Source organism: Bidens hawaiensis, unplaced genomic scaffold, assembly GCF_021521415.1.
Source record: "Bidens hawaiensis isolate Kalapana, Puna unplaced genomic scaffold, B.hawaiensis_p1.1 tig00000097_1, whole genome shotgun sequence".
In the NCBI taxonomy this organism is placed as follows: Eukaryota; Viridiplantae; Streptophyta; class Magnoliopsida; order Asterales; family Asteraceae; genus Bidens; species Bidens hawaiensis.
Window position 1 is genome coordinate 4,260,199 of NW_027491017.1, and position 17,179 is coordinate 4,277,377.

Below are 17,179 nucleotides of genomic sequence, written 5' to 3' on the forward strand. Positions count from 1 at the left end.
TTCCCACGAATGTAACAAATACAAAACCGAGAGTACATTAAATATTACAAAGAATTTTATTTATAAGAGTTGCATGAGATTGCTTCGGGCTTTGCATGTACCGGCTTAGGACTCTGACCAAATACACCAAGTCGGGACTAGTTTGTAAAAGCTACCGGAGACACCCGGCAATTTTTCGATATCTCGTAGCATCAAAGTCTTATTCATCTTAAAATTTAGAAACTTTTATACTCGGACCCAATAGAATTTGAGCAAGATTGCAATTCTCCATTCCCGCTTCTACTAAAATTTTCTTAGCATATGCTTTTTGCTTATTTTTTATCCCACCATTGCTTTGTGAAACATCAATTCCGAGATAACAAAGTTTAAATTCATCTCCCACTTAAACTCCATTATTAAGTTTAAGTTAGAACATGTGACGATGAAGTCATCAACGTACACACTGACTATTAGTAGATCAGCTCCAATGTTCTTTCGATACACCGCTTGTTCTTGTATGCACCGGTGAAACTTCATATTTAACAAAATACCGTTCAACTTTGTATTTCGCGCCCTAGGAGCTTGCCTTAATCCGTACAACGCTTTGGATGATTTGTATACTTTTGCTTGATGTATATAAAAATATACATTTTTAGCATCAAATAATCTCTAAAAACTACAACTTCTATAATATAATATAGTTTAAATAACTACTTATCATGTTAAAATATATTTTCAGATATATCCAAGACTCAAACAAAGAAATGAATGAAAATGCAAAGAGAAACCAAGAAAATCAAAGAAAATAGAAATACACACCCTCATGCTTCATGGAAGATGCCCCCATGCTTTCCTGTGTAAGAAAAGACAAATATTTGCAAGAAAAAAACAAAATACTGGACAGCTGGACACGGGGCCCTATTTTAGGGAACATGGGGCCGTGGTCACCTTTCAAATTAGACAAAACAAAATAAAACATACACCCAAAAACAAGGGTCCGTACCTCAGGAAGCACGCCCCCGTGTTGAGTCAGCATGTATGATCTGACAGAGCATTTTATGCGACTGGACACCTGGACACGGGGGCGTTCTTCCCTTTAAATGGGGTTGTGCCTGATCACCCAAACAACCTATAAATAGAGGTGCATGTTGCATTCAAAGAGGTGTGCTTGGATAGAATTCTATACTAGTTTCACTTATAAAACACCTACTTTACACTCATATTGAAGATCTTGTGGAGAGTTTGAAGGCTTGGAGGTCATCATTATCATCATCATCGATCATCGTTAAAGAAGGAAGATTCATCCATATTTGGTTAGATTGTTCTAGTTTAATCATTTGTTTGTTATCTTCATCTCCTTTGATGTTCATAACTATGCTCACCATGAGCTAAAACTACATTTACCATCTAATTTCTTTGAAGAAGCTTTGTTTTACTTGATGATTATATTAAATATGTGATTTAGTTCTACTTCCTTATTTTTATCTTTAAAATTTGGATCGTGGCCCGAATTTTGTAATGATTTTTCAAAAGTGACATGTTTGGTGGTTTTATTAGTTTCAATTTCATTATCACTTTCATTACCCGTAATGTCCTCAACTTCCCCATCAACCACATTCAGTGACAAATCAATTTTATACTCTTTACCACTTCTCAAAACACTAACATGGTTAATAGGAACATTATGAGAAGAACTATGAGAAGGATTTACCTTAGTGTCACTTGGCAATTGACCCTTGTTTTTCTTTAAGTCTGACACTTCGGTTGCAAGTTGACCCATTTGAGTGGTCAATGATTGAATGACCTTATCACGGACATCATCCTTTTACATGTGAATTTCATCAAGTTGATTCCTCCTTTGCATATCTTGTTGCATCACCTTGAGCATCTCCATAACTTCATTTCCATTTGATGAACCTTGACCCGTGGACCCACTTTGACCACCACCCCCTTTGACCTTGGAACCCTTGATTATACCCGCCATGAAAGTTACTTTGATTGTTATATTGTTGGCGAGGAACATAATTTCCTTGATTCCCTTGGAAATTAGGTTTAGATTGAGTAGCCGGATTTCCATATCGAAAATTTGGGTGATTTCTTAACCTGGGGTGGTAAGTGTTTGAATTCATATTATAATTTCTACCACCTCCCCCCTTGAAGTAAATTCACCTCCTCCACTTGTACTTGACCCACCGTACACACCTCCGAAGCATGGCCCAACTCATTACAATTCGTATAAACATCAATTACCTGATTAGTAGTTTGTACCCCTCCTTCTTCCATGGCTTGTACTTGTGGTCTTCCAATTTCCGGTCTTGCTCTTCTTCCGGTTTGAGCTTTTCTCTTTGATGCAACCGCCATTTGTTCCAAATATGCCCGATCATCTTGTTCAGAGTTAGTACCAAATGTGTCATTTGTGATTGATCTCAAATCTCGTTCATCTTCCATACTCAACCCCTCATGAAAAGCATTCAACAATTTTCAAAGAGCAATACCATGTTGAGAACAATTCTTGATCATCATATTAAACCGCTCAAACGCTTCATGAAACATCTCACCCGATTGTTGTTGGAAGGTTTCCAAACTCCTTCTTGCATCATTAGTCTTTTGGGTCGTGTAAAATTCTTCCAAGAATCTGTGTTGCATCTCGGCCCACGTATATATGGATGCGGAAGGTAATGTGTAAAACCATCTCTTTGCCTTATCTTCCAACGAAAATTGAAATAAGACCAACTTAACCTCATCTGATGTAAAACCTTGACCCTCAATCGTATTGAAAATGGAACCGTATGCCTCCAAGTGAAAGTAAGGTTCCTCCGTTACTACACCCTTATACTTTGGTAGACTTTGGAGAGAATTTGTTCTCACCTCAAATGTCCTCCCTTGTTGATTGTGAGGAATAACCACCAAAGACGGATTATTAGTAATTATCGATCGGAAATGGGCTTCAATCCCCCTTACCATATATTTTGCATGCCTTCTTGGTACCCCCATTGGTACTCTTGGTTGACCCATTTGCCTATAAACGGGCCTTGGAGGTGCAAATTGTTGAAACTGTGGTTGGGGCATTTGTTGTTGAAATTTTTGATCTTGTGGTTGCACTTGTTGTTGTTGAATAACCGGTTGCGGTTGAGCTTGTTGTTGAACAACCGGTGGTGGTTGTCTATTAAGCTCTTGCACCGTTTCCGGTTGTTCCCCTTGACCATAAGCAAAATTTTCCGGATTTACCCTTTGACTTCCATCACCCCTCATGTAGTACCCTTCTACTTCATACCCTTCAAATTCACTGTTAAACCCATAGGTAGGGATGTGACATTTGTCAATTTTTATTCGTATTCGTATTTGTATTTGTATTTGTATTTGTATTCGTTAAACTGACCCGTTGTGTCGTTTCAATAAATTCGTATTTGTCGTTTATCATAATATTAATTACGATGATTTATAGTTATTGTTCGTTCATTGTCTATCTGTTTAGTTCAAATAACGAATCTCCGAGCTATAAAAGTTTATAAAATAACCAAGTTCAAACTATTCGGGTATAAAACGTAAGTATCTAAACATATGTTAAATTATACCAAGTTCTAATCTAGTTATGTATATTTATAAAGTTCAAGGTTTAAAGTATAAATAAAGTTTAAAATTAATTTATATATATTTATAAAGTCTAGGGTTATGGTGAAGAAGAAGAAGTTTAGCATGTGTTTATAATTATTTGCATGTTTTCCATCTTTTAACAACAAAAGTTGTATGGTCATGTGGTTGTGTATGCTTGGTGTGGTCATGGAGACCCGGGTTCGAACCTGGGTCACAGCAGATCCATTTTATATTTTTTTAAAAACTATTTTATTAGTTATAATAAATTAAATATATGTTTATAAATCATTATAAATAAATAAAATTATTTTTATAGATTAAAAATGTTGTTTTAGATTTTCGTTAGCATTTTCACCCAAAAACCAATCTTTCAAAACCCGGTAACACTCGTTAAAACTCATAAAATAATTATATAGATAATATATATAATAACGTTGTAACTTTATAAATTCTAAACCAACAAAAGTTTATACTAAAATAAAACATACCGGTAATGATAATTTCCATAAACATTATTCAAATTTAATATTAATCTTATAAGTAAGTAATATTATAATAAAAAGTCATGAAAATCCGTTAACTTAAATATTAATATACGTTAAAATGAGTAAAAGTATATATACACACAATAATATATGAACTTTTAAACCGACATGCTATTTCCATTAACTAGTTAGTAATTCTCGCGTTCTTATTATTTTAGCTCTTGAGATTCGATCATTTGGTTTCATATAACGCGCTTTCCGTTTCATTTTCAAGTTTGTCATCCAATACAAAGGTGAGTTTCTCACCCCATTTCTACTTTTTTTATTACTTTTGAAGGTAACATATGTATCCTACAAAACCCAACTATTTATGATTTCGCTTACAAACTACAATTCGTTACATGGACTTGTGTGTTACTTGTTACTTGCTCAAAATTATTTGCTCATGGATTATTTCAATATAGTATGATCATACGCCCCCCCCCCCCCCTTGCACTCAAGACCTTGTTGTTATGAGTGGAAAAGGGTCTCATTATCCAAGTACGTTGGTGCACAATCCCAATTGGAAAGGACCTTGTTTGCTCATTTACAATTGTTCATGGGATTGTATGATTTTTATGTATTATATAAAAAAAGACAAAATGGCAAAACTAGTCCTTTATGTTTGAACGTTTTTTCAATTGTTGTCCTTTAGTAAACTTAATGACATAAAACATCCTTTATATTTAAAAACTGTATCATGTTATATCCTTTTACACTAACCCAGTTAAATATTTTCGTTAAGTCAGGTCATGTGCAAGGCACATGAGGGTAATTTTGTCATCTCTATTTAATTATTAAAATTAAAAACTCAACATATTTTCTCTCTCTCTTAAACCCTCTTTCTATCTACTGGCTACTACAATTCACCATTTCACCCAACATCACCACTCACCCTCATCTTCCCTATCTTAACATTCAAGAACACGCCATTACCACCATCAGTCCATCACCGACTAAACAACTACCACCTGATGCTAGTGCCACCGCACCACCTTCTGCCGCCACCCCTTCCACCCACTTTTCATATTCATCTTCATCTATAACACCACGACCGTTCCACTCTTCTGCAACATAAACATCACCAGCCAACAGTATGATATTGAAATCATTCAAGTGAACAACATCAATTTTATATGAAATCGTGAATTGCAATTTGGGGTCAATTAGAAATTAGGGTTTTATAGTTTCACAAATCAAAAATTAGGGAAAAAGAGAAGGGTGGTGGTCACAGCGGTCGGTGGTGATTGGTGGCCACCTTATGCTTTGGCGATCTCCACTCAGATGACGGTGGTGTGGATGAGGAAGAGGGGTAGTGGGCTAATGGAAAAATGGCAAAAGGTGGAACCGTATGCTAGCGGCGGTGCGGCGGTGGTGGTCTAGAGGTGCGGTAGTGGTGGTCCAGAGATGCGACGGTGGTGGTCCAGAGGTGCGGCGGTGGAGGTCCATAGGTGCGGTGGTGTGACGGCGGCGGTAGTCCAGAGGGGCGGCGGTTGCCGGCAACTGGTATTGTTGGTTGTTGGGTTGGTGGTGGTATTAGAGAAAAAGAAATGCAGAGGTTTTATTTTGAGAAGAAGATGTTTTTTTGTTTAATTATTAACTATATTTATAAATTTACAAAAATACCCTCATGTGGGATGCACATGACCAGATTTAACAAAAAAATTTAACTGGGTTAGTGCCAAAGGACATAATGTGATAGGGTTTTGAAATGTAAAGGATGTTTTCTGTTATTAAGTTTACCAAAGGACGTCTATTGAAAAACCATGCAAACATAAAGGACGTCTTTTGCCATTTTGTCTAAAAAAATGTTTGAACTCATCAACTATTAAGTTAGTTGACATTATTTTATACATATCTTACAGGTATGCTTATTAGAGAATGAAACAAGAGAAGACACTAGACATAGGATTATCAATAAAGTGTTTGACTTGTTTATTTCCTTGTAGTTTTTCTTATTTGCAAAAGTACTTGTTATTTGAATTATCAATGAAATAATGATAATATTGCCACTTAATAGTGTCACATGTGTTTTGAACAATCTGTACGTCACACTCGGGCGTTTCCGCTTTAGCCGGGGTGTTACAAGGGAGAAGGTTGGAAATAGGTGGCAATGTTGATGATGTTGAGTAGGTGAATTGAGCATTTATAGGTTCGGTTGTGTGAGTTGGTTTCAATTCACTTGATGAAGTAGGTATAGGAGTAGTGATCGGTGGAGGTGGATTTGGTGGAGGTGTGGATGGCAATGTTTGACCCGTGTGGGAATTGGTGATTCCATGGTGCTATTCGATGCAGTTGGAGAGCCAAGAAGCTTGTTCTCCCTAAGTAGGACTCGGTTTCTTCGAAGTGTTCGGTCAATCTCAGGATCGATAACTAGTGGTGATGGCCTGTTAGAGCCTTCAGTATGCATACACCTATAAGTACCTGCACACTAACACAACCAGCGTAAACCCGAAAATGACAAAAAAACTACAAAAGATAACACACGTTACCTACTACTCCACGGCAACAGCGCAAAAATTTGACGTGAAGTCGAAGACACACTCAAAAATAAACCGATTACAACTAATTAGATAGTGGTAAGCAGGTGTCGAACACAGAGAGTTTGTGGAAAATGTGTTACTAAGTAGCCTTGTAATTAATCTATATTAAACTAAATGCAGAAAATAAATTCGAGTATTTGATTGGTTGATTTTAATTAACGAAAATAACTGAAAAAATTTAACGATTATAATTGAATTAATAAAAAGAATTATCTCTCCCGAGTTCAGGTTTCCGATGTTGATAATGTTAACGTTTACTTTTGGGATGAACTACATAGACATAGTTCGTGAAAATGCGTTTGATTGTGATAAAAGAGGACTAACGGGGTGTTTGGGATTCCTTATTTTACATCCTTATAACTTTTCATTAAGTTAATAAGTTACAACATTGTAACTTATGAAACTTTTCCTCTCACAATATAAGCAATCTCAAACACCTTATTCTTTTTTTAAAAAGTTAATAAGTTATAAATTGGTGAAAATAAGCAATCCCAAACACCCCTTAAGTACCTGGATTGTAAAAACGCAAGGTTGTCACTCGATAATCAATTTTATATAGTTAACCCTAATTCCCTTCCAATAAATCCTGATTGCCTATGGCACCAAGAACTGATAGTCAAGAACATGAATTATACTATACTAACAATTACTAATCAAACTCACAATCACCATAGCAATAGAATCATAAGATGAACTACTATCCCACAAATAACATAAATGATTCACAAGTATTCAATTGAAAACCTAACAATTCAGGAGAGAACATAAAGAGAATAGCCACACATAGTTTGATTCATCATCACATCAATTAGAGTGTGCATATGAATAACAAACCTCAAACTAATGATTACAATCACCAAAATATTTTTCTTGGACTCCAAATTCGTCTCTAGGGTGTTCTCTCTTGAAAGATAGATGAAAAGATGATATAATGCAAAATATATATGTTTCCCTTGTTCATTTTAATTAATATTTTAATAGTTTTTGTTCGTTTTTAGTCGATATTTGTATACTACTAACATTTCTATGTTTTGTAGTTTCCGGGATTTGATCATGATTAAAAAGGGTGAAAAGAGAGCCGAAACGGAGATCCGAAACGCGTCAGGAAGAACCAGAACAGAGAACCGGTCAGACCGGGCCGGTCTGACCGGCCCCCATGGAGAAGCACGCCGCGCCGCGCGAAGGGGGAAGGCCAAATGCCCTTAGCGCGGCGCCTAGGGGCTGCTGATGGGTTTTTAATTCGTTTTTGCTTAATGTCGGGCCTTGTTTTCGCTATTTAAACATCTTTAACTTAAACCAAACATGACCTGAAAGCCACCAGTCGATTTTGGAGAGTTCTTGGAGCTATTTTATGAGTTTGTTGGTGATTTTAAAGGCGAGAGAACATCCGGTGAAGAGCTACACGTTCACATTCGAGTTTACGGGTTTTATCATCTTCAATTCCCTGTTTCTTATATTTTCACCATGTTTTTGTTATTATTCGTTTTGTTTGATTTAGACTTTATGATGCTAGGCTAAATTCCATAAACTACCTAGGTCGTGATGAGCCTTAGTTCGGTTTGATTTTATTTGGATTTTCGTTTCGTTATGGATTTTATGTTCTAAGTAAACGGTTGAGTTTGATTTAGTTAATGCGTATGATTGCTTGGTTTTGTTTACTTGAATTTATTGTTTCACATTGCCCTTGTTGATTGTTTCATAGGATAGGGTTTTGTTAGGTCATTTACTGTGTATTCTTGGCTATTTTGTGATTAATATGCATTAAAATCATAGAAACAATAAAATCAAGTAAATAGATAAAAGTGAACTGCCAGCCTAGAAAGCTGTAAGGTGATAGGTTGTTGATAGATCTTTGCTTGTCGGGATTGCTAGATTTAGTTCTTCGTAAGGAGTTCGTCTAGGTTTGATTGTCAGCTTAGTCTATTAAGTTAATTGAGTCTGCTTTGCTATCTTTGAATTCCGCGCTGTAAGGTAGGTTTTCGTCACAAAAGATACTTAGACATAAGCGATTAAATAACCGTAAGGAAGTTTAATATTAAACTGGTGAGTCTTATAACTTGTTAGAAATCCACAGACGTCTTCTTGAAGTTCAAGGGTCCTGTTCGGGTTTTCTGTCAATGGTCTATTTTACGATCCCAGTTCCATAACTTGAGTTTTTCATTTAATTAATAACCGTAACTTTGGGGATTCTAGCCTAAGTAGTTATCTTCATCATCTGAATTAATCAAAGCTTTCTAAATTGTTTATTAGTTTAAAGTAATTAGGGTTAAGGTTTAAGTTTAATTAATTAATTAAGTTTAAGGTAATGATTATGTTTTATTATTATTATATTAATTAGGGTTAGGTTTTAATTAGTTTATTATTAGTTTAATAGTTAAGTAATCATTAATTAATCATTAGTAAGTTTTAATTATTAGTTAATTAGTATTTAGAGTTTTAATTAATTAGTAAAATAAATTCCCCTCAAATATTATTAATAAATAGTCGCGTCTTGTAGTTGAGTATAATTTGCTAGTTTCGTAATTAAAAGAGTCTCGTGGGTTCGATATCCGGACCTACTTAGCTATACTAGAGTCGACCGGTTCACTTGTCGGTTAGTAGTTTAAGTTATGTTTAAGGGTCTAGAGTATTACTTAGTGTCTAGATAAGTATAATTTTAGTTAATAATTATTTGACTACTTCAAACACATTATGTTTTTGGCGCCGTTGCCGGGGACTCTTGGCGATTGCGTTATTAGTTTTGTTTGGACTTACTTGCTATATTCGTGCTATTGTGTTTTTGCTTTTGAGTTTTTAGGGTTTTAGTTAATTAGCTTTTTACGTGTTTATTTTTATTTTTTTATTGTGAGTCGTAGGTGTCTAATTATTCGTGTCTTTTGCTTGTTTAGATTCCTGTAATTATGTGTGAAATTTGTAATGGACCTCACTTTACCACTAAATGTCCATACTACAGTAACCTTAATTGTGATACGTGTGGTGATCCTCATTTACACTATGATTGTCCATACAAGGGTTCTCGCTTTATTTGTTATAGATGCGCTGGTTGTCATATGACTCGTGCATGACCATATAATCGTACTAACCCTTCTGTGCAGCTAGTGCAAAATTTTTCACTGGGACCTTTCCGTATTATTTTGATAATTCGTATTAGCAACCTCAGCAAAATCAGGAGCAGTGTTATGATTAATTTTCTAATAGTCTTTCTGATGAGGATGTAGCTGCTATGGGTAGGATAGAAAAGATGTTGGTCCAATACATGGCTACAGTTACCCAAAAGATGTTCGTTAAGCATGATACCATCTTCAAAAATCACCAGGATATTATTATAGATCTCCAACATCAAGTAGAAGAAATTTCTAGGAGACTGGATGAAGAAGATGAAATGGAGAGGTTGAGATCCTTGGAATATGTTAAGCACTCAGATGAGGAGATCATTCAAGTAACGGAGACAAAAATGGATGTTGAAGTCCTACCTCCAGTTTCATATGCTATTATTGATTTTTGGAGTGACTCTGATGATGAGATAAACGAAGAGGAGAGTGTGCAGCTGGAGGAGCAACCGACACCTGGTTATAAGTATGATACGGAAGGAAACTATTTGGGATACATGAATCGGTTAGGCGAGTTGTTCCCGACGTTTCCAGAAGAAGGGAAAGAGCCAATCATGGAATATGTAGATGAAGAAGAGGAGCTCATCCCGAATACGGAGAAACGAGTGGCTGATGAAATCCCACCTCAGGTTTCACAGGTATATGTTGCTAATTGTACTGAGTTTTGTAGTGACTCCGATGATGATTGTGACGAGGAGGAGTGGGCTGTATATCTGAGATCAGTTATGGTGAAACCTGTGTTTGAGGAAGAGATAGAATTGGGAGAGTCATTCGAGCTAATGTTTGGTGTTGAGGATATGGTTAAGGTTGATAATGAGCTTAATGAGGAAGATGAATTTTTGAATCTGGAGTTGGATGGATTGTCGGATTATGACGGGGGAGACACATTAGACGTTAATGAGGATGTTGCGTTTTTCGAGGCCCTACTTATAGAGGACAGTGTAGATGAGGATGTAGCGTTAGAGGAAGAACACTATTGCCAACCCGTGGACTGTGTTTTGAATGCTTATCGGGAATTAAAACCACGGGAGAAGGTCGAGGATGATAGGTTACCTGAAAACCGAAGTTGCGTTTATTTTAGAAGATGGTCTACGGGAATGAAAAAGCCTTTGCATGTCAAACACGACCAGTCTTCTCGATACTTACAACGCATTCGGCTCTTGCCAGGTAAGTTTAAATATAGGTGGTCTGACCCGTTACTGATTTTTAATTCTAAGTTAATATTTTGCGGTTCCGTCATTGATATATTACTGTTTGATAAATTCCGGGTGGAGCTAAACGGGTTAGATAGGGTCTAGATTAAGGAGAAATCTCCTGATTAAGTTCAAGTGTGGAGAGGTTTCGCGAAGTTTGTATATTTAATCGAGTCACTAACGTAATTTTTGTAGTTCGTCTTTGTTTTTGCGATTTTAAGTTTTGCTAGTTTGAAGATTGAGTGAGCTAGAGAAACGATCCCAAGGAAGAATATAATGAAAAAGACAAGTGTGGGGATGATGTAGCAGTGGATCCGTATACTTTACATTTATTATTTGCTCATGATTATTCGTGATTATTTTATATATTAGTCGGTTGGTGAAAATATTTTGAATGCTTAATATCTATCAGTTTGATAAGATATATTTCTAGATATTGTTTGTTGAATTTTTGTCGCTTACGTTCGTGTGTGAGAGAATGAGTTACTATTTGCTGATCACGTTCGTAGTTGGAAGGCATTCATGGAAGAAGACTTTGGCATCAAGTTTCATGCGCAAATTACCAGCTAAGTCTTTTCCATTATCTAGCTTGTTAACTTTTTATTTTACTTTAGTTTTTATTTTTTTTAAGTCTTTAGTTTTTTTTTGTAGTCCAACTTTATTTTAATTTATTTTTATTTTAGGTCGTCTTTATTCTTGCATTGAGGACAATGCAAAATTTAAGTGTGGGGATAGGATATTTGAGTCGTAGTTTAAATCGAGTTTATGTGTAAAAAAATAATAATAAAATGTTTTAAAAATGTCCCTTGAGTCTAGTTTTTTTTGCGTAAAAGTAGGAGATGATGATATTTATCGGAAATTGGTTTTTCAAACTACTAATAATATGAGATAATTAAAAGAAAGCGCACTTAATTTGGGGTGTGTCGGTAGGCTCAGCCTTGAAAATGAAAGGAAAAATTTGATAAAATGGTTAAAACGGAAATCAATTGTGGGTAAAGCTTTTTGTCCGTGGAAAATAAGTAATGAAAGGTTGGGCCATACTCAAGCCTCAATTATTGGTATGAAAAGTGGAAATGTTATAAATTTTAAAAATCTGAATACGTTATCATATGATGCTTGGGTAGGTTTAACGTTAGAGTATGTCGTGTAGCCTGTGATATAAATCTTAAACTGCTAGTTTAGTGTTTTACACCTCATTGGCGTATGGTTTTATAACCTTAAATCTTGTATTGATGGGATGCTTCGGGTCCAGAGACCATGGGTCTGTATGCAATCTATTCATCTGGGTATTCACAATTCCTAAGTGGGGTTGTGGATATTTAAATAAAGCTAAAAAGAGAAAACCCTTATAAGTCTATAAACCATGATCACAAAAGTACAAATACACTACAGACTTGATCATTCACGCTGTTAGCCATGTTGGGTCCCCTTGCTCGCGTCTCATTACCATTAAGAAACGGACCACAAGGTACACGCTACATGTAAGCCCTACAGATGAAATTTTGCATGCTCACCTATGGTAATGGTTCGGGGTCTTGCTTGATAACGGGGGTATGTCATGTTGTGGGGAACACTAGCTATAAATTAATTGAACCTTAATCGTATCTAATGGCTGCTTGGTAGACTTTGATGCTTAAGCTTAGGTGGATAAACAATACCCTTGATCGTCTTAACTATTCATGAAAAATAGAGCAACAAAAGGTTTTAAATCTGCTAATTTTGAGGTTTAAGTCAAGTTGGGGTGGTCTGGTCCGGTAAAAGCTGAAAATAAGCGGGTTTTAACTGTGTAAACCACTGAGTAAAAAATTGTCGGATCATATTTGTCCCGGTAAAGATTAAGGCATGGATTTAAGTGGACAACAATATCGGTGATCGCGGTTTTTGTGTTTTTTTTTCTGAGCTTTAAAAATTAACCTATATATTTGTTAAACTTTAATTTTCCGATTCTGATCCAATTGCATCAAACTTTTTCAGTGACTAAAAAAGAATAAGTGTGGGGATATTTGATATAAGGCTAAATATATATGTTTCCCTTGTTCATTTTAATTAATATTTTAATAGTTTTTGTTCGTTTTTAGTCGAGATTTGTATACTACTAACATTTCTATGTTTCGTAGTTTCCGGGATTTGATCATGATTAAAAAGGGCGAAAAAAGAGCCGAAACGGAGATCCGAAACGCGTCAGGAAGAACCAGAACAGAGAACCGGTCAGACCGGGCCGGTCTGACCGGCCCCCATGGAAAAGCACGCCACGCCGCGCGAAGGGGGAAGGCCAAATGCCCTTAGCGCGGCGCCTAGGGGCTGCTGATGGGTTTTTAATTCGTTTTTGCTTAATGTCGGGCCTTGTTTTCGCTATTTAAACATCTTTAACTTAAACCTAACATGACCTGAAAGCCACCAGTCGATTTTGGAGAGTTCTTGGAGCTATTTTATGAGTTTGTTGGTGATTTTAAAGGCGAGAGAACATCCGGTGAAGAGCTACACGTTCACGTTCGAGTTTACGGGTTTTATCATCTTCAATTCCCCGTTTCTTATATTTTCACCATGTTTTCGTTATTATTCGTTTTGTTTGATTTAGACTTTATGATGCTAGGCTAAATTCCATAAACTACCTAGGTCGTGATGAGCCTTAGTTCGGTTTGATTTTATTTGGATTTTCGTTTCGTTATGGATTTTATGTTCTAAGTAAACGGTTGAGTTTGATTTAGTTAATGCGTATGATTGCTTGGTTTTGTTTACTTGAATTTATTGTTTCACATTGCCCTTGTTGATTGTTTCATAGAATAGGGTTTTGTTAGGTCATTTACTGTGTATTCTTGGCTATTTTGTGATTAATATGCATTAAAATCATAGAAACAATAAAATCAAGTAAATAGATAAAAGTGAACTGCCAGCCTAGAAAGCTGTAAGGTGATAGGTTGTTGATAGATCTTTGCTTGTCGGGATTGCTAGATTTAGTTCTTCGTAAGGAGTCCGTCTAGGTTTGATTGTCAGCTTAGTCTATTAAGTTAATTGAGTCTGCTTTGCTATCTTTGAATTCCGCGCTGTAAGGTAGGTTTTCGTCACAAAAGATACTTAGACATAAGCGATTAAATAACCGTAAGGAAGTTTAATATTAAACTGGTGAGTCTTATAACTTGTTAGAAATCCACAGACGTCTTCTTGAAGTTCAAGGGTCCTGTTCGGGTTTTCTGTCAATGGTCTATTTTACGATCCCAGTTCCATAACTTGAGTTTTTCATTTAATTAATAACCGTAACTTTGGGGATTCTAGTCTAAGTAGTTATCTTCATCATCTGAATTAATCAAAGCTTTTTAAATTGTTTATTAGTTTAAAGTAATTAGAGTTAAGGTTTAAGTTTAATTAATTAATTAAGTTTAAGGTAATGATTATGTTTTATTATTATTATATTAATTAGGGTTAGGTTTTAATTAGTTTATTATTAGTTTAATAGTTAAGTAATCATTAATTAATCATTAGTAAGTTTTAATTATTAGTTAATTAGTATTTAGAGTTTTAATTAATTAGTAAAATAAATCCCCCTCAAATATTATTAATAAATAGTCGCGTCTTGTAGTTGAGTATAATTTGCTAGTTTCGTAATTAAAAGAGTCTCGTGGGTTCGATATTCGTAATTAAGGAAGTTTAATATTAAACTGGTGAGTCTTATAACTTGTTAGAAATCCACAGACGTCTTCTTGAAGTTCAAGGGTCCTGTTCGGGTTTTCTGTCAATGGTCTATTTTACGATCCCAGTTCCATAACTTGAGTTTTTCATTTAATTAATAACCGTAACTTTGGGGATTCTAGCCTAAGTAGTTATCTTCATCATCTGAATTAATCAAAGCTTTCTAAATTGTTTATTAGTTTAAAGTAATTAGGGTTAAGGTTTAAGTTTAATTAATTAATTAAGTTTAAGGTAATGATTATGTTTTATTGTTATTATATTAATTAGGGTTAGGTTTTAATTAGTTTATTATTAGTTTAATAGTTAAGTAATCATTAATTAATCATTAGTAAATTTTAATTATTAGTTAATTAGTATTTAGAGTTTTAATTAATTAGTAAAATAAATCCCCCTCAAATATTATTAATAAATAGTCGCGTCTTGTAGTTGAGTATAATTTGCTAGTTTCGTAATTAAAAAAGTCTCGTGTGTTCGATATCTGAACTTACTTAGCTGTAATAGAGTCGACCGGTTCACTTGCCGGTTAGTAGTTTAAGGGTCTAGAGTATTACTTAGTGTCTAGATTAGTATAATTTTAGTTAATAATTATTTGACTACTTCAAGCACATTAAAAGACAATGAAAACTGTAATCAAAATATCAATTTTTCGGTAGTTATAGCTCGGACCGTGGCCCACGGTCCACACCGTGGGTCACGGTCCCTTCCACGGTTCAAGTCCTCCCCACGGTACGGTGCTTTCTGCCTAATCTGATCAACTGAATACATAGCCGTACAAATTAACCAGATTGTCAAATATCTATTGGGTTCGAAGTTTGATGTAACATGGATGATAATAACGTAATCGCCGTTCAATACAAATGTGTGAATATCTATCGAAAACTTCGGTAATTCTTTTTTAGTCGGTTTGCATGTTGTGTGGCAATAACATCATCAGAACAAGGAATGTGATCCATTTGGATGGAAGTAAACAAGAAATTATAGGTGATTATGATGTCGATTATTGCTAGGCCTGCAACACCAACCAAACGTTCATAAACTGTTCGAGAACTGTTCGCCAGGAAGTTCATTTATTTAATAAATGAACAATAATGAAAATAAAATTGTGTTCATTCATTTAATTAAATGAATATAATAACGTGAACACATGCTTTGTCTGTTCACTTATGTTAATGAACATACGTTTATGTTCGTTTCATTTATGTTGATTTTTGTTTGTTTGTTGAAATTTTAGTAATTACATAATTAGTTATATTTGTATGAGCATGAACATAACAGAAGCTCGTTTAAATTATATGTATATGCATCTCAATAAAAAGTAGTGTTTACATCGATAAAGAAAGCAATTTATGCGCTACTAGCCCTTTTGTATACATTGCATACGTATGTATGTGTGTGTACTTGGTTATGTTTGTATCAATTATGTTCATTTGTGTTTGTTCTATAATTTTCGTTTAAGTTTGTTTACGCTCGTGTGAAATGTTAGTTTATGTAAGTACATGATTTGGTGTCCATAGCCAATCAAATAAGTTAGAGATATACTAGTCTTTATGTTTAATGTGATATGGCCATTCGCTATGTATTGGATAGAGAATGGGTCCATTCGTTATAGACTAGGCTATTCGTTAAGTTATGAGCTCATTCGTTATGGAGAGATAACGAATAGATGCTCATTCGTTAATTTAATACCCCATTCGTTATGGAGACATAACGAATAGGAGCCATTCGTGATGGGAATACCCCATTCGTTAGAGATGTTAACGAATGGGGCCTAGGACTATATATAGGCAGTTCCTATTCATGAAATGGTAGAGATCTGTGCCTAATTTATCAAGGTACCATTACCATGTCGGATTCTCTCTGGCTTAAGTTAATCATCATAATGTATTATTCGCTGTTAAAGTATGATTAAAGTATTCGTTAAAGTATTCATCTCATGTGTACGTATCATGTTCTACAATATGATCATGTTCGTATAACGTTAAAGTAATGTTTTCACAGTTTAGGTTTAAATGAACGAACGAACAAGAACATGCCTTTTTATTTGTTCTCGTGTTGGTGTCAGGTTGAAAATGCTTAGCTTAGTATAGATAAAACATGTATACCTGCATAATAGCGGATTATTCATATCAGCCTCTTCGGCGGAGGCCGAAATCTGTCATGCGTGGATGAACCCTAACTGGAATTCAAATGTAGTCATGTAGACAAGTTCAGATGCGCATATGTTACCTTATTTAAAGTCGGCATAAATCATGGGCCTTAACTAGTTGGGCCAATTCGATATAAATTTCCCTATTTTGAACCAGAGAGGTGTATAAAACCGGTTTCTTTTCCCCACATTGAGCTGGTTTCTAAATCAAACCGGTTTAGGTTTTTCATGTTCAAAAACAGTTTTACCCAAGCATGTTCGGTTTAGAAACCAATTTAAGCATAGAACTAGTCAAACTGATCCGGGCCGGTTTAGTTCGCTTTGAAAATAGGTTTGGCAGGAACCGGTAACCGGTTCCAGACCAGTTCTTTGTACACCTCTATTTTGGACCTTTAACTTAAGA

The 17,179-nt window shown here is 35.2% G+C and overlaps 1 protein-coding gene across 1 annotated transcript in view; it reads left to right on the forward strand.

The window, feature by feature from the left end:
- Positions 1-11,190, forward strand: part of LOC143562918 (uncharacterized) — a 63,488-nt gene extending 52,298 nt beyond the window's left edge. Inside the window, exon 2 of the mRNA XM_077050611.1 lies at positions 10,063-11,190. Coding sequence (XP_076906726.1) covers positions 10,095-11,048 — 954 coding nt within the window. The 5' untranslated portion in view covers positions 10,063-10,094 and the 3' untranslated portion in view covers positions 11,049-11,190. The remainder of the gene's footprint in view (positions 1-10,062) is intronic.
- The last annotated feature ends 5,989 nt before the right edge of the window (positions 11,191-17,179 follow it).